General features: G+C 61.1%; 1 protein-coding gene across 1 annotated transcript; it reads right to left on the bottom strand.

Annotated features, from left to right (window-relative positions):
• Positions 1 to 1,615: 1,615 nt before the first annotated feature.
• GCK (glucokinase) lies at positions 1,616 to 14,750 on the bottom strand. Its single transcript, XM_043588344.1, has 10 exons — positions 14,600 to 14,750; positions 9,961 to 10,123; positions 9,293 to 9,447; positions 8,234 to 8,353; positions 7,179 to 7,274; positions 6,948 to 7,047; positions 4,831 to 5,014; positions 3,772 to 3,927; positions 3,016 to 3,249; positions 1,616 to 2,744 (listed from the first exon to the last, which is right to left on the bottom strand). The coding sequence occupies exons 1-10, from the start codon at positions 14,645 to 14,647 to the stop codon at positions 2,600 to 2,602; spliced, it is 1,401 nt and encodes a 466-aa protein (XP_043444279.1). The 5' UTR covers positions 14,648 to 14,750; the 3' UTR covers positions 1,616 to 2,599.
• Between the last annotated feature and the right edge of the window lie 2,247 nt (positions 14,751 to 16,997).

A 16,997-nucleotide genomic window follows, 5' to 3' on the forward strand; every position in this document is an offset into this window, starting at 1 on the left:
CTCGCTGACAAAGGGGCAGAAGGCAGCCCTGAGCTGGCTGTGGCCCCAAACAGCACCTGCATGTGATGCTCTTGGAGCATGGTGCCCTACCCGGACCCCAAGTACCCCCTTGGGCCCCCATGACAGCGGTCACGAGCCCTTCATGTGAGGCTCCACTGTGGAGCCGGAGGCCCGTCACCCTCTTCTCTGCCAGAGTCGCAGCCTCACTGGCTGCTTCCGGGCCCAGGGCAGAGAGGGGCTGGGGCCTGTCTAGAACACAAGTTGGGGGCACACTGGCTGCCCGCCGCCTCTACCCCAGAACCTGGCTCTGCCCCTGGGGCGAGGGATGCAAAGAGGCCAGCTGCTGTGGCAGGGATCGGCGTCAGTCCGCCAGACCCAACGCCCCTTTCGTGTAACAGTAACTATTTTATAATTCCTCCCTGACTATAATGAAATTCATAAAATATATAACCTACCTGCAAAGAAAACTTAAAAAATCAACAGGATGCCCTGAACTGCACTGTGAAGAACAATTAGGAGGTAGTTTACACCGACACGGGTCCAACATGCGACTGCGGGGAGAGGAGCAAGTGGTAGTGATGACAAAGTGACTGGGTGACGCTCCTGCAAATTCTCGTGCGGGACTCCAATTCAAGAGAACTGAAAGGGCCTGGGGCGTCTGGGGGGCTCAGTCGGTTATGCATCCAACTCTTGACTTTGGCTCAGGTCATGATCCCACATTTCCTCAGATCCAGCCCCGCTTCAGGCTCTGTGCTGACAGTGTGGAGCCTGCTTGGGATTCTCTTTCTCCCTCTCTCTCTCTCTCTGCCCCCCACTCACGTGGGTGTGCATGTGCTCTCTCTCTCTCACACAATAAATAAACTTTTAAAAAAGCTTAAAAAAATAAGAGAACTCAAAGGCTCTGACCAGTCCCACACGAGACATCTAGGAACACAAGAGAACATCTGGACGGGGATGTGACAGCTCCCAACCACAGCTGCAGGCTGAGTTCAGAGTGAAATAATAGTCTTTCCAGATTTGCTGGTAGCTCCTGTCACTGAAAAACGAGCATATGTTCTAATCCTGTAAATGCGTTTGTAGGTAACCAGGCTAAGGTGAGAGTCGGCAGTGTCAGGCCCTGGGCTCAGCTAACTCAAAACAGGCCTCACCCAGGAGCACTGCAGGCACCTCAGCAACCCCTTCCCCCCTCACCCCATCCCTGTCACAACCCAAGTGGATCCAAGGGGACCCCTGCAGAGACCGACCGGAAGCAGGAGCAGCCCGGCCCACTTCCCAGAGCAGTGCCCTGGCCCCTAACTCCTCGCAGCCCCTCCCTGGGGCTCTCAGACACCGCAGAGCTGCTGAATGAGCAGATACAGTGGGTCCACACCCACGTCCCCACAGGCAGCCAGCCGGGGCAATGCAGCACCTACCCCCACCACCCGCCAATGCCACCTCATTTCTAACCCTTAGGTCTGTGTGTCACTGCACACTCCCCATCAAGGCTGGGGGGGGGGGGGGTGAATTCCAAGACATACCTAGGCTTGCAAGTGTCTGTGTGCATGTGATCAGGTCTCCCTACTGTCCCACAGCCAGTATGCACAGACATCAGAGAACACTGGTCAAGGCCATGTTCTAAATTTTTACAACTTTTATTTAAAAAACCACACAGTCCCAGGTTGGGCATGAGAGGTTGGTGTGGCACATGGAGGTCTGGTGGGAAGAGGGAGGCCTGGGGTCCCTGGGTGCTGAGTGCTGCCCGAGGTTTCTCTCCAGGCCAGCCCCATGGGAGCTGAAGACTCCATCACAGAGGTGCTCCCAGGCCTGCTGGTGGGTGGGAGTGTGGGGGGCTCCTCTTCCTCCTGGGTCCCTCTGGGCAGGGGCTGTAGGGGCTCTGTGTCTTGCACCCCCTGTGAGGGTGCATCCCAAAACCACAAACCACTGGTGGATGGCAGTAGGACAGCACAAAAGCCACCATCTCCAGGCCTCAGGGACAAGCTGCCTCCACTGTGGAACCGGTCCTGGAGCCCATCCTCTCCCACTTCCCAACCCCCACCAGGCAGGAAAACAGCCAGGCCCGGGTGGCTGGCAGCCTGGGACCCCTGTGGAACCCGGGTCTAGGTCCATCCAGGTCAGCAGGGCTGCATTCCCAGTGGGCTGAGTCCCCATGCCACCGCAGGGTCCAGAGCAGGGCCCACGGGAGGCTGACATGGCCAAAGGCGCCAAGAGGCAGGCAGTACAGAAATGAAGCAAAGTCCTGAGTGAGCAGCTCCCCTCTGTGTGGGTCCTTGATTCCAGCCGGATAGGTGGGGGGCTTGGGGGGTGGTGGTCTCCATTCCTGCTCATCTCAGCTCCCAACCCAGTCAGGGCTTTGGGCTGTCCCACCAACTGCCTCTGAGGCAAGAGGCCTGCCCTGGGCGCTGCAATTCCCCGTCCCCTCCTCCCCGCGGGCCTTTCCGCATCTTCCAGGGTCACCACGGGGATGGAAGGCGAGGCGTCCAGGTCCTTACAACGAAGAGACCTCCTCACTGGGCCAGGCTGGGGGCTCCTGTGGGGAGCGAGTCCCCGGGAGCCCAGGTCCAGCGAGCCCTGCCTCCTCCTTGCCTCGTGGCCTCTGTCGTCACTGGCCCAGCATGCAGGCCTTCTTACAGGCCACCGCGGACACCAGGGCGGCGCCTCGGCCGCTGCCTTCCTCCGACTCGATGAAGGTGATTTCGCAGCTGGGCGTCAGCCTGCGCACGATGGCGTGGAACCTCTCCTTGAAGCTGAGCAGGGGAAGCAGGGCTGGCGCCCCCTGTCTTTGCACTCCCGAAACGCCGCCCCCCCCACCCCGCCTCTTCAGAGCAGCTCAGCTTCAGGGTGCACGCAGCACGCAGAAGGGGTAAGCCTAGGGGACCCTCCCTCCTCCTCGTCTGGCAGACGAGGAGATAACCCTTGGGTCCCGGGATAGCTCGTTTCCGCTTGCGTCGCGCCCTCAGGACTCGCACCCACGAGGGCCGCGGGGCCGGACGGGAAGGGCAGACGTGCCGCGCTCACCTGGGGTGCAGTTTGTACACAGAGCCGTCCACGCCCACGGTGATGCGCATCACGTCCTCGCTGCGGCTCTCGCGCATGCGGTTGATGACGCCCGCCAGCCCCGCGGCGCACATGTGCGCGGCGCGTGTGGACACGCTCTCGCAGGCGCGGCGCACGATGTCGCAGTCGGTGGCTGAGGGCCTCAGCCCCAGAGTGCTCAGGATGTTGTAGATCTGCTTGCGGTCGCCCGAGTCGCTGCGGGGCAGGGGCGGCCGGAAGGGAGGGTGTCGCAGGAGGGTCGCTCGGCCCCGGGCCGGCCCGACCCCGACCCCGGCGGCGGCGGCCTCTACCCCTCCCCTGCCCACCTCACCCAGGCAAAGCCCTTGGGGCTCGGGCTCCGGAGAGGAGCGGGTCCGATTCCATCAGGGACCAGCAGTAAGCTGGTCACTGCGCCTCTCTCTAAGCCCAGGGTCTCCGCTCTAACCTTGGCTACACAGACGCGCCTCGAGGCTGTTGCGTGGATCAAGTGAGACGACGTCCACGGCGGTGCGGAGCCACAGAGGGGGCGCGTGGGTCGCATCAGCTGCCCAGGAGTGGGCTCCACTGCCCTCCAGCCCCCAGACCTCGCCCCCTGCGCCCCGCCCGGAGCCCCCTGCGCTCCTTGCGCCCCGCCCCTGGAATCCTGCCCCGAGCCCCCTGCGCCCCGCCCCCTGGAGCCCCGAGCCCCCTGCGCCCGGCTCCCTGGATACCGCCCCGAGCCCTTCGCGCCCAGCGCACCTCTCCACCTGCGACACGAAGCGCGTCTCGAAGGCGCCGCGCGTGCGCAGCTGCTCCGAGGCCTCCCCGCGGAAGAGCAGGTTCTCGTCCACGAGCTTCAGCAGCACGAGCCGCACCAGCTCGCCCATGTACTTGCCGCCGATGAGCTTCTCGTATCTGCACGGAGGGCGGCCGGGTCATCTCCCGCAGCCGGGGGCGGGGGGGGGGGTGGGGGAGAGGGTGCGGTGCTCAGCTGCCCCAGGGAGGTCCCCACGCGCAGCCACGAGGAGGGCCAGGTGGGGCACTTGACACTGCGTGCAAGCCCGGGTTCCTACCTGTTCCCTCATTTATCAACCTGGGTTTGGGGCCTCTGCACCCTGCCCCTCGGTCCAGCCCCTCTGAGGCCCAGGCATCGTCCCACCCCCACCGCCGTGTGATGGGTGCTGCGCTCACCGCCCAGTACCGGTGCGGTTACAGAAACTCGGGCGCGGAGGGACTGGTGACCCTCCTGGGGCCTCGGCCACCGCTCGCGGCCCTGGGCCCTGCGCCCTGGTGTGCGCAGAGCTGGCGCGTACGTGCTCCGCATTTGTGAGCCCGCGTATTTTCATCGGTAAGTACACTGGGTACGACTGACAGAGCGGAGGTCATGAGGGCCAGAGACGAAGCTCAAGAATTAGGAGAGCAACGACTCAGGCTCTGTGCGGCCGGTGTAGAGCTGTCCAGGCTACACCGCAGCCTTCTGCGAAACCCTACTGTACATCCTGTGAACGTGAACAGAGGTCTACTCTGGGGAACTCTGGGCTGAACCCGTTGCTTGGGGGTCTCAGAGCCGCCCTATGCCGGTGGTCACCTGCCGGCCGGGGGAGAGCCCGGCTCATCCGCTCACAGCCGCTCTTTCTGCGGACTAACCCTTCACATCTCTACTGTTCTGGGTTCACAGAGTGCGTGTGAGCCGAAGGAGAGAGGAGCCAGCTGGCGAAGGGATGGTCGGTTTGATTCCCCCCACCGCCCCCGAGTTGTTTAAAAACAAGCCCGTCATCTGCCTGCAGGGGCAGGACGAGGGGGAGGGGTAGTCCTTACAGCTGCTGCCCAGGGTTCAGGGAGTTCTCGTCCACCACGCGGTCGTACTCCAGCAGGAACTCGTCCAGCTCTCCGGAGTCCCCGAAGGCGCCCCACTCGGTGTTGACGCACATGCGGCCCTCGTCCCCTTCCACCAGCTCCACGTTGTGCATCTCCTCCATGTAGCAGGCATTGCAGCCTGTTCCTGTGGGGGGCGCGGGGTCAGCCCCCCCCCCGAACCCGCCTCTCCACCCCCACCCTGCAGGAAGCCCCCTGTGGCCGGGTCTTCCAGGAGCCCTCCACACCCGCCACTGCATTGCACGCCTTAATGGAAAGGCGGCTCTCCCAGGCACTAGAAGACCTGGGTTTGCTGTGTGACATGGCACAAATGAGGCCACTTCTCTGGGCTTGTTCCCCTTCCTCAGGAAGGGATGGTGACACCTTCTCCTCCTATTACCCGGGGAATTGGGAGGACTCCATGAAATGTGTCCAAGCACTCTGCCACCTAGAGGTGTGTGGGGTTATGGTTTCATTCTGTTTGTGCACGAGCCTTGCTTTTCGGTATTTTCCCTGCATGTGCTTGAGCTTCTCTGGGCCCTGTTTTCAGGGGCACTCAGAGGTGAGTAAGGCACAGCCTGGGCCCCAGGGAGCAGCACGTGGGTTACTGCACATGGCGCTGGTTCTGGGATTTGTAATTTGCAGAGTCCCTTGCAGAGTGAAAAGGTGGTGTCCTTTGGTGATAAATTATCAAGTTGCAAAATGGTTTCTGAGGGTGACTGTATGGGCAGCACGCCCCTAAAGCCATCAGGGACATCATCTCAAATGCTAGTTGTTGGAGCTGCCCAGGAGGAATGGGGGCCCAGTGATGCAGGCCCTTCCAGTTTTTTGTAGGAAAAAACCCAGAAACCCAGACTTTGATGTGCATTATCCCGATTTTTGGACTCTGGTAATTATCATAAACATATTTGTTTTGGTTTGGTTTTTAGAGAGAGAGCATATGAGCAGGGGAGGGGCAGAGGGGGAGAGAGAGAAAGAGAAAGAGAATATGTCCCAAGCAGGCCCCATGCTTAGCTCAGAGCCTGACGCCTCTGGGATCAGAGTTGAGGTTCAAGCAACTGACCCCCCCAGGCACCCCACAAACATGTGTTTAAGCCCTGAGCAGAGCGTTTGCAGGGTGGTTGTGAGCACAGGCCCCCTCTGCCGTCTGTGCTGGGCAGCAGCTGCAGGGCTCAGGCACCAAGCCGGGTGTCCTGGGGAACTGTGCCCCCACTCAGCTGCCCTGGGCAGCTCCGAAGGGGAGAGCCAGGACAGCGGGTTCCTGCAGCCTCTGTTCCGTTGGTGAACTCAGAGGCAGCTTGCCATCTGAAAGTCAAGAACGGAAGCAGAAGATGTGAGAAACAAAAAGAGGGACGAAGCGGTTAGGCTGAAGGTGAGGATGTGTGTATGGCTGGAAGTGGGTTCCTGGGGGCACAGACAAGCTGCAGGTCTGGCTCTGAAGGGCCCAGTGAAGCAAACAACTTTGCCACTGACTTTCTGGGGACCCAGAGCCTGGAGGCTGCAGGACACTCGAGTAGCCTGTGTGCCCAGTAGATAAGTAATCAAATGGGATTGATCCTCAGCAAACACTCCTGAGGCCTCAGGAACTTCTGGAAAGTCCTGAGGCCGGTGTGGAAGGCCCACTGGGCCAGAGCTGCCTCCACTCCCAGCACCGGCCTTCACTTCGGGGTGGGACAGGCCGGCTGCTCTGGGCCACAGGAAGACCGTCCAGGAAGGGATGACGTCACTTGTGCTAACCCTCGTCCACTTGGACAAATGTGTCCAGTTTGGTCGATTTGCCAGACAAGGTGGTGTGATTAAACCCTGACGAGCCCGACAGATGTATAGCTGCTGTGCCGTGCAGTGCTGTGCATCAGCAGTGAGCACTGGCTGCACCCAGGACACCCCTGCATCTCCCCGAGACCACCCCAGACCCTGTCACCTCTGGGGTTTCTGCCTGGCACAGGGGCCCTGCTCTGACCATCACTGACTGCTCAGTCCTCAGGTCTGGAGACCAAGGCCAGCAGGGGTGCACAGCCTTGCTCTGTCTCTCATGGAGGCCAAGGCCCCCAGACAGGGCAGGGCAGGGCATGGATCCTTACCCACAATCATGCCAACCTCACACCGGCGGTCTTCATAGTAGCAGGAGATCATCGTGGCCACAGTGTCATTCACCATTGCCACCACGTCCATTTCAAAGTCCTGCCAGGAGGCACAGAGGCAGCAGTGATGGGGCTGGTGTCCAGCCAGGTGAAGGATGCCCAGAAGGCCCTCCCTGGCATCCTGGCCTGAGGGGAGGGGGGTCCCAGGTCAGTCACGGGGAGCCACCTCACCCCTCTCCGTTTGATGGCATCACGTAGGAGCCCCACGATGTTGTTCCCTTCTGCTCCTGAGGCCTTGAAGCCCTTGGTCCAATTGAGGAGGATGCCCTGAGGGAAGAGGTGAGGTCTTGTGGCTCCTGATGGACACTGGGGGCAGGGTGAGGGTCTCCCGCTGCACAGTGCAGGAAACAGGCTCCAAGCGGACCCATAAGTTTGAGAAGCATTCTCTATGAGTATTTCCTATTTCTGCAAGGCTGGGTTCCAGCCACTGTGACAGTGTTTATACTGTCAAGCCCAGAGGCATCCTCCCAGAGTAGGGATGAGGTCCTGAGGAGAGCAGCCCCATATGGAGCTGGGGTTCATGTCCCCCAGGATGCCCCCTCAGGCATGAGAAGGTACCATCTGGCCCTTGGTGTGCTGTGGGGAGGGGGCTTGGGAGACCAGCATGGGATGCCGTTCCTGCCGGAAGTACCGAGCTGGCTTGTCTCTGAGAGGCCATATGTGTGTGCAACATGTTTACACTTAATGTGTGCAACTTACATGTGTACACATGTAGTTGGTGTGTGTGCACCTGTTCAGGGCACACAGTTGATGGGTGTACGTATGTATGATGTACACACGTGTGTATGCACGTGTATAACCAACGTGTGTTGGTCTGTACATGTAATTGACCTGCGTGTATATGTGCGTGTATGGTTGACACGTACATGTGTACATAGCGTCTATAATGCACGTGTGTGTACACTTCACGTGTGTGCACGTAGGGGAAGCCTCAGCCCATCGTGGTGCTACACAGCTGTGCTGGTGTCTGGTAGTCTGTGTTTGAGCCCCAGCACCACCTCCTGAGCCTGTCTCCTGATCTCTGATGGGTGATGGTGCTGCCGGCCTGTAGGGCGCTGGGGGACTAAGGCAGACAGCATCAGCCGTGTAACCGGTTCCCAAAGTCTCCCGAAAGGTAAGTGATGGAGCCACGGGTTGGACCAAGGCTCTTCCCCAAAGGGGGCTGCACGTGAAGGCACGGTGGGGTTCATGGGGGCCCTCCGCCCCTGGCCCTGCACCTGCCCCACCTTGTCGATGTCCTCGTGCCTCACGGGGAAGGAGAAGGTGAAGCCCAAGGGCAGCTTCTTGTGCTTCATCTGGTGCTTGTCCAGGAAGTCGGAGATGCACTCAGAGATGTAGTCAAAGAGCTGGAGGACACACAGCAAGCTGGCTGTCAGCCATGGGAGAGCTGGCTGCGGGACCCCTGCTGCGGGACTCCTGCCCAAGGCCGTGCACTGTCAGCCTGTCCCTCCCGGCGGACCCAGTGACATCCAGCCACAGACTCTGGACAGAGGCACAGCCCTGGCCGTAATGTTGATTTCTGTCTCCACCACCCGCTGGCCTCCAGCCTGCCCGTGTGAGCCTGTCTGCAGCACTGGGTATTGCCCCCTGCTGGCAGCTGGGGCTGCAGGAGGCATCCGCACCATCCCTGCTGCCTTGTTTCACGTCCAGTCCCACAGCATGCAGGGGTGTGGTGAGGCCCAGGCTGCCACGGGACTCCTGCCTTGAAACCCTCTGCCTCTGCCCACCTCCCCCAAGGGCTCATTGTACTTCTGCACCCTCTCCTGAGTCCCCCCACCATGGGCAGATGTGATGACTGCAATCACCCCACTTGATGTCCATGCTGGTGGAAGGTGATGGGGTGACACATAGGGAGACGGCAGAATGGGCTGTGTGCCCATTGGAGGGGCATGTTCCCGCAGCTGCTGTCACATGTCTGGCCTTTCTGGAAAACTGGGCAGGAATGTGACCTGCTGGGGCCATGCCTGGTGGCCACTCAGCCCCCTCCCTGGGCCCTCTGAGGCCGAGTAGCTCTCCTGCCAATAGGTGCCCCTGCCCCTGGTGGACAGGTAGGCCGTCCTGCCAGGACGAGGGAGTGCTGAGATCCCAGGCAGACTTGATCCCAGCCCCTGGCCCCCAGCTCCCCAGGCCCCTGACCCCCAGTCCCCTGGTCCCCATCCCTAGTCCTCTGGCCTCCCAGCCCCAGCGCCTTGGCCCCAGCCCCACGGGCCCCTGGCCCCTGATGCCCAGCCCCCACCCTGGCCCCCCAGCCCCCAGCCACCCAGCCCCTGCCCCTCACTGCTCACCATCTCAGCAGTACCCGTCATGGCGTCCTCGGGGATGGAATACATCTGGTGCTTGGTCTTCACGCTCCACTGCCCCTCTTCGCCCTCCCCCACCTTCACCAGCATCACCCTGAAGTTGGTGCCGCCCAGGTCCAGGGAGAGGAAGTCCCCAACTTCTGCAGCCACAGGGAGAAGCACATCAGCCTCTGGGTGCCAGCCGGCAGGACCCCAAGACCAGGGAGGGAAGGAGAGGAGGGCAGGGTGGGGCTCAGAGGAGCTGGACAAGGGGCTGCTGGCGCCAGGCATCTGGGGATCCCTAGAGTCAAAGGTGAGCTAGAGAAGTCAGTGGAGTCCCCTGCCTCAGACAAAGTCACGCCAAGCCCAGGGCCCAAGTGAAGGCCTAGTGAAGGGCCCAGACTCAGGATTGGGCTTGGGGTTCCCCCCGACTGACCAGAGAACCGGTTTCTCAAGATGACAAAAACAGTTTTCCTGAGGTGGGGGCCGGGGGCAGTTATCCTTAAGATGCAGGGTTGGGCCAGTGGAGCCGTCCTGAGCCTCTGGGGACAGTCCGAGCTGTCAACACGGACTCTGGCTGCCTCTGCCCCCTGGGACCGGGGACAGCCGCCTCCAGGTGAGGAGCTACCAGCTCCCCAGTGGGTCCTGCCCCTGCCTGTCCCGGGCCTCGGTACCAGAGCCTTCCGGGGTGGAGCGCACGTAGGTGGGCAGCATCTTCACGCTGGCCTCCTCGTGGGTCTCCAGCCGCAGGCCTCGCGCCATCTCCTTCTGCATCCGCCACATCACCTTCTTCAAGTCGGCCTCCTGCAGCTGGAAGTCGGCCAGGATCTGCTCTGCCTGCGGGGGTGGGGGTGAGAGCAGCTGGGGGGGGTGAGAGCAGCTGGGAGGGTGAGGGCAGCTGGGGGCGTGAGGGCAGCTGGAGGGGGTGAGGGCAGCTGGAGGGGGTGAGAGCAGCTGGGGGAGAGAGCAGCTGGGGGGGAGAGGGCAGCTGGGGGGAAGTGAGAGCAGCTGGGAGGGGTGAGAGCAGCTGGGGGGGGAGAGGCAGTTGGGGTGTGAGAGCAGCTGGGGGTGTGAGGGCAGCCGGAGGGGTGAGGGCAGCTGGGGGGAGAGAGCAGCTAGGGGGGAGAGGCAGTTGAGGGGGTGAGAGCAGCTGGGGGTGAGGGCAGCTGGAGGGGTGAGGGCAGCTGGGGGGAGAGAGCAGCTAGTGGGGAGAGGCAGTTGGGGGGGTGAGAGCAGCTGGGGGGGGTGAGGACAGCTGGAGGGGTGAGGGCAGCTGGGGGGGAGAGAGCAGCTAGTGGGGAGAGGCAGTTGGGGGGGTGAGAGCAGCTGGGGGGGTGAAGACAGCTGGAGGGGTGAGGGCAGCTGGGGGGAGAGAGCAGCTGTGGGGGGAGGGGTAGCTGGGGGGAGAGAGCAGCTGGGGGGAGTGAGGGCAGCTGGGCGGGTGAGGGCAGCTGGGGGTGCAGGGGTGCCACACGCACCAAGGGCCTCCCTCGTCCTCCGGCCCTGGGTCCCAGATGAAAACAGCAGAGTTCCGAGAGCAGTCCCTCAACACGTGTGGCCTGAGGGATGCCGAAGGGTGGGGTGCAGACAGGGCAGCCCCCCTCGGTACTGCAGATGCCTGCCGTGGGGGGAGGAAAGTGCCGCCCAGGACAGTGAGTGGGTCATGGCTGCAAGAGCCTGTTGGGAGCCTGTCTGGCGGCCAGCGGGCAGCTGGCATTACCGCCAGAAAGCTCTGGTCGTCCTGCCTCTACGAATCCATGCCCAGGGACTGAGGGGAGCAGTGTGCACGGAGGCACAGGTGTAGCACATTCGAGGAAGGCAGTGCCTCCCCAGGCCCCAGGGACAGCCTGTGACGGGGCTAAGCCAAGCACAGCTATCCTGCGCCCTTTTGCTGGGGATCTGGTTGAGCGTCAAGCAGGTGGCCCAGTTCCAGCCAATGACAGGGAGAGAAGCCTGGCTTTAGCAGGACCATCCCTTCCTGGAAGGTCAGTGCCCCTCCATTCTGTGAATGCAGGTTTATAAGGGTGTGATGACCGGCACCAGAGCAGCTGCCCTGTAGCAAGGCGGAGGCGAGGCTGAGGGAAGAGCTGTTGGCAGACCACCAACGGTGGGAAGAGAGGCAGGGCGGCCCCGCCTGAGGGGGTCGCGGATCTTGGCTGGCTCTGCACCCACCCACCTCCAGGCAGTGATGGGGGAGCGAACACTGATCACCGAAAGCCGCAGTTAAGGCAGGGCTTTCATTCCCTGCACCCGACAGCATTTCTGATGGACACAGACCTTTGCTTAGGAACCATGTCTCCTTTCGAGTGACATTTCCTTAGGACCCTTCGAGTCTCCATACTTAGAGTTTGAGCCCAGGGAATGTCACAAAGGGATGGGGCTGAATAAATTTTGTGACTAGACACAGAACCACACACCAGTGTTTGCAGGGCCATTTGCGGCTCCAGGCTGTCCCTGCCCGAGGCTGTCCCTCCAGGGCACAGCGCTAGACGCCCTCACCGCCCTCACCGCTCTCACCGTTTGGGAAGCGATCCAGGCGCGTTCGCAGAGGCCTGGGGCTGCAGTCTCGCAAACATAAAGTGCCAGGAAGGAGTAGAAACATTAACATTTGCAGAATTCTGCCAACACGCCGTGCCTGGAGCTGAGTGCACCACATAAGCTGCCTCCCATCCCATCACAGTGTCACAGCACCACAGCGTCACAGCATCAGTGTCACAGCGTCACAGAGCACGGGGAGCAGCCACCAGCAGCTGCTCATCTTCCAGATGGAGCGAAGGCTCTAAGAACCTCAAGTGCAGGTGCGTCAGCCAGCTCGCTTCCTGGCCAGCGCCCGAGGCCGCACATGCAAGAGCTGCTGTCTGAGGCCCTCAAGAGGCTGTTGGGCGGCTTCCCGACACAGAATTGTCCCAGGGACCGACTGTAAGACATCGCAGCCTCCGCGAAACAGAGGCAGACCCTGCGCAGGTCCAGTCTCAGGCCCTGCTGGGCCGCGTCCTGGCCCATTTGCTGTGACACCCCCCCACACACACACTCGGCATGGCTGGAGCCCAGTACAGGAGGGGCTTTTCACCCTCTGTGTCCAGGCCCACCTGGCTCCCTGCCACTGACATCGGGTGAAACCCCAACTTGGCCGGCCGGCTTCTAGGTCCTCTAGAAAGACCCTTCTGTGGAACCCCGGAGATCACAGGAAGTCACACACCTGGTCAAAGAGCAACCTGGACTTACTAATGTTTCATTCCACCCAGCAACTTCTGTCCAAGATCCTGTTCTGCAACAGCATGGTGCTTGGCCAGCTGGGACTCTAGAAGACCCCATGTCACCCAGACCTTCCTGTCCCTGCCGTCCCTTCCCAGACACCACACAGCAAGGAGGGGACAGTGCACAGCAGGGAGGGGAGGGGACAGTGCACAGTAGGGGGGACACTGCACAGCAGAGAGGGGAAGGGACACCACACAGCAGGAAGGGGACAGCCCACAGCAGAGAGTGGACAGCCCATAGTAGGGAGTGGACACTGCACAGCAGGGAGGGGACAGCACACAGTAGAGGGGGATACTGCACAGCAGGGAGAGGACAGAACACAGCAGGGGAGGGAGGGGACAGTGCAAGGTAAGGAAGCCCCTTGTCTGAGGGGGAGTGAACCCGTGAGGTGATGTTTGTTCACTAGAACCTGATTCCATTCTGTAAATAAAGTTGCATCAATGTGGGTTTCATTTGTCCAGTGCAATATTCTCAAAAACTTAAATTTGCTGCCAACATTTAAATATAGCCACTTTCCCAGGCAAATCTGGATTTCTGATGGCATTTCTGTAACTGTAGGTCTTGGGGCGGCCACTGCTTGGGCAGGGTGTGTGGTGTGGAGGCCCATGTCTGGCAATGTGGGGCATGCAGGGAACACGGGGTCACCTGCCCTCGCAGCATGCCCTGCCCAAGCTGGGCACTGCAGGGTCCAGCACTGTCCACACCACAGGACCGTGGGGACCCATTCATTCCCCTGCCCACCCTGCTGTGTTCATTCCCTGTTCCTGGGGGTACAGGCTGGGGAGGGATGCTGGGAGGGTCTGTGGCAGTGGTCCAATACTCTGGCTGGCCGCAAGCTGACACTGGCCTCCAGCTGACCTTGCCTCTCACTGTGGGAGGTGCACACCCCTCAGACGCATCAGGGCCTGCAGATGCCACATGTTGTCAGCACCCAACCCTGACAGGAGGGGCTCTGACCTGCGCAGCCCCCTCCACCCTCAAGGCTGAGTGTCTGGGGGACGTGGGTGGGGCTCAAGTCATGGGGTGGGAGTCTGCCTCACAGACCCCTTGGGAACATCCCAGACCAGGCCCTGCTCAGAGCTTCTGCAGTTCTCCCTTATCCTGCAAAATCACCCCAGGACCCAGGTACTGTAGGGGTCCCTGTTCTTACAAATGAGGAAACTTTCCCCAGCCCATGGCGCCAGCCGGGGGCCCACCTCCCCACCCCACTGGGCTGCTTCCTGCCCGATTTCAGGCCCCAGACCCCACTACAAAAGTCTCCTACGGGTGTCATGCTGCTGTCAGTCACACTGGCTTAAAAGACTTGCCTGGGAAAGTCATGGTGTTGCCTGAGAAGCTCCAGGAAGCTGCCTGCCCCTCCAGACCCAGCCTTGGGAGAACAAAGCTCACACAGAGCCTGTCCCCCTTTTCCCCACAACTACCACCCACCCCCTGCTTGCGAGGAGGCCACAAGACACATCACTAGGGCTCATGTCTATACCCAAACATGGAGGAGGGGGGGGGTCTCTTGCTGATTGTCTCCCCCACGTTCCAGGCAGTGTTTCTGGCGCCCTGGCCTGGGCTCTGCAGGAAGACAGACTGCCCAGTGCTCTCCGACTCGGGGGCATGTCCAACTGGTTCTTCTGATCCTCATGGTAGGCCTGGGACTGGCACTGGGGATCCTTTTCCTCAGGAATATGTGGGCAACTGGCCCACGGTTGCCCACTGTGTGTACAGACGCTGAGGTCCCACGAACACAGGGGCCAGGCTGCAGCTGGACACGTGGCAGGGCCCCCACTGCCCTCCAGAGCACTGGGACAGGCTCAGAGACCTCAATCCCTGACTCTCAGGGGCCTACAGCAGTCTCAGCCTGCTGGCACAGGAGCAAGTACCCTAGAGACCCCTCCTGGCAAGTCTGCACCATGGGTGTCAGGATAGGCAGTGACAGGGCCAGTGACAGGCACAGCTGCCTCTTGGCCCAGATGCCTCCTTCCAGGGGCACAGCACCACCCTACGTCTGCTCTGCTGAACCCATTGCCCTGTGTGCCCCCCTCGTGGCTCTGGGATGACCCTCACCAGATTCAAGGGCATCTGGGTCTGGCTCCTCGTGGCATCCATTGCCATCTCTCCGAGGGGCCAAGAGGTAGGATTTTGGGGAGGTGGGGACACTCCTACCTGCTGAGAGGCAGGGAGGGCAGCAGCCCTGGAGATTGAGGTCCACCTGGGCAGGTGTGGGCCACCTTGCCAAAGAGCTGCCCTCGGCAGACTGCCCGGGGCTTCTGCACCTACTGAGCCCAGCAGGCAGCTGCTGAAATATTCTGCCCACTGCCACCAGGTCGGTCAGGGCAGAGGGCAAAGAGGGCCTGCCTGGGGTCAGGGCTGACAACAGGTGCGGGGACAAGGCCGTGGGGCGGTGTCCACGACCTCTGCACAGTGGTGTGGGGATTAGCTGCCCAGTGATTCTGGGGAGGGGACAGGACTAGTCCATGTGGCCTCCAGTCCTCGGATGTGCCAGGGCTGGTGGTCAGCACGCTGGGGGGCAGGAAACCGCAGTGGAGAGCCCCCCACACATGGAGGGGCAGGGAAGAGCCTGGCCCGCACAGGCCAGAGAGGGGGACAGGGGATCCCTGGCGGACTTTCATCTGAAGAGGGGTCCGACCTGCGTTTCCTACGCTCCGGGGGTGGGAGTGGGGTGGGGGTAGGGCTGTGCTGCGCCCGGGTAGGCGGGAGAGAAGGTGGGGACCAGACCCTCGCCTGGCCTAGGCAGACCCCCCAGGGAGCTGGATGCTCAAGGCTCCCCTCCCCTCCTCTGGGGGTGGGGTGCGGGCGTGTCCCTTCGGCCAATCAGCCGCAGGATTGGTCCGTGGGCGTGCGCAAGACCTCATTCGGGCCAATGAGAGCGGAGCCCAGGGGAGGGGGGCGGGGCGGGAGAAGAAGTGGGGTGAGCTGTGGAGGAGCCGGGTGGTAGGTGGCAGGTAGAGGGCGGAGAGGTAGGTGGGAGGTAGGGGGCGGGGAGGTGGGGGGACCGTATGCCGGGTGGAGGGCCCAGGGCCATCCCCCCCAGGTGGCAAATACTTGTTTCCTTCCGGGCTTGTAAACCGTAAACTGCCTCCAAACTGTCAAAACTTGCCTCTAAAGGTCAGGAGGTCATTCTTGGGTTTTGGGCCTGCAAGGTCCAGGATGGAACTCGCTCTGGATGCTGGATGGTGCGCAGCGCCCCCCGCCCGCGGAATGAACTTGTCAAGCCCCGTGGCACCTGCCAGGCCATGCTAAAATTAGCAGGGGCTCCTGAGTGATTAGGGTTAGGGATGGTGGGTGGACAGAATGCCAGGCTCTCCCGCCAATGGCCAGTGTGGTCACCCAGAAGAAAACCTTGACAAGATCAATCCCTTTCCTAAAATAGAGCGAAAGCGCCTTCACTACACCCAAGTGTGATGGGTCACTGACCCACCAGTCCCTGGCTCTGAGCCACTGTTTTTTCTGTGTGTGCGAGGCAGTGGCACTCGTTCCAGGTTTGGATGGGGCAGGGCTTCTGGACCAGCTGCCCTTCTCCTGTGCACAGCACCTGGGAAGAGGCTCCGGGTCCTCTGGCTCTCTCCTCCTGGTGGCAGGGGTGGACAAGGCCTCCACCTTTCTAGTCTGTCGGACTTGCGCTGCCCTCTCTAGCTTGCACTCTGACCAGCGTGCATCCTTCCCCAGAGCCCGTTCCTGGGGCCACCTCCTTGCATTCTGGGTGTCCAGTGTGGCAGGAAGAAGGTCCTAACGTCCCTACACCAGTCAGTCCTGCGGAGCCAGACTCCCAGCCCTCCTATGCACCACCAGTTGCTTCATGTCACTGCTTCCTCTTTAGATGCGGAGGTGACACCAAATGGCTCAGTACTGGACTCCACATGAGGGTCTGACCTGTCCAGAGAAGAAGGTCCTGGAAAGGCTGGACCTCAGAGACAATGGCTTATGAGGGACATACTTAGAGCCTTTGGTGTCTCAAGGGTGGTCCTAAAGAGGAGTGGATAAACATAGTTTCTGCTTAAGGGTTCTTAAAAACAACAACAGTGCAGAGCTGCCCAACAGTGGGCTCCCCCCCCTTAATGGGGAGAGGCAGCAGGACATGTGACAGAACAGGGTCACAGGAAACCATTCTCATCCCTTGATCACTCAGAAAGCGGAGCAACAGCACTATTTCATTTTCTTCTTAATTTATCTCTAGGAAATAATCTGACATGTTTAGTGATAGAAGTTCTAGGATCAAAAGTGGCACACACAAACAAAAAGTGGCACGTGACCCACATATCCAAGTACAGGCAACCAGTTCAATCAGTTACGCTACATTCACGAGTCACGGAAGATGGTAGGACTGATCTGCCTTTGCTGGCGTGGAAAGATGCCCGTGACACGCTCTCTAAAGAGAATGTGCTGGCTCCGAGAGGGCCTCCAACCAGCCCTCCTCTGTCATTTGCCCCCTGTGCGGTCCCCA

The sequence above is a fragment of the Prionailurus bengalensis genome, chromosome A2 (genome assembly GCF_016509475.1).
Source record: "Prionailurus bengalensis isolate Pbe53 chromosome A2, Fcat_Pben_1.1_paternal_pri, whole genome shotgun sequence".
Classification (NCBI taxonomy): domain Eukaryota; kingdom Metazoa; phylum Chordata; class Mammalia; order Carnivora; family Felidae; genus Prionailurus; species Prionailurus bengalensis.

What these genes read in the sequence shown, in the direction of transcription:
- GCK (XM_043588344.1), bottom strand. Translation starts at nt 14,647, where the DNA reads ATGGCAATGGATGCCACGAGGAGCCAGACCCAGATGCCCTTGAATCTG. An exon ending in GGCACGAGGACATCGACAAG is followed by an intron (nt 7,275 to 8,233) that starts GTGGGGCAGGTG and finishes CTCTTCCCTCAG; the next exon opens with GGCATCCTCCTCAATTGGAC. An exon ending in TTCGTGTCGCAGGTGGAGAG is followed by an intron (nt 3,250 to 3,771) that starts GTGCGCTGGGCG and finishes CCTGCCCCGCAG; the next exon opens with CGACTCGGGCGACCGCAAGC.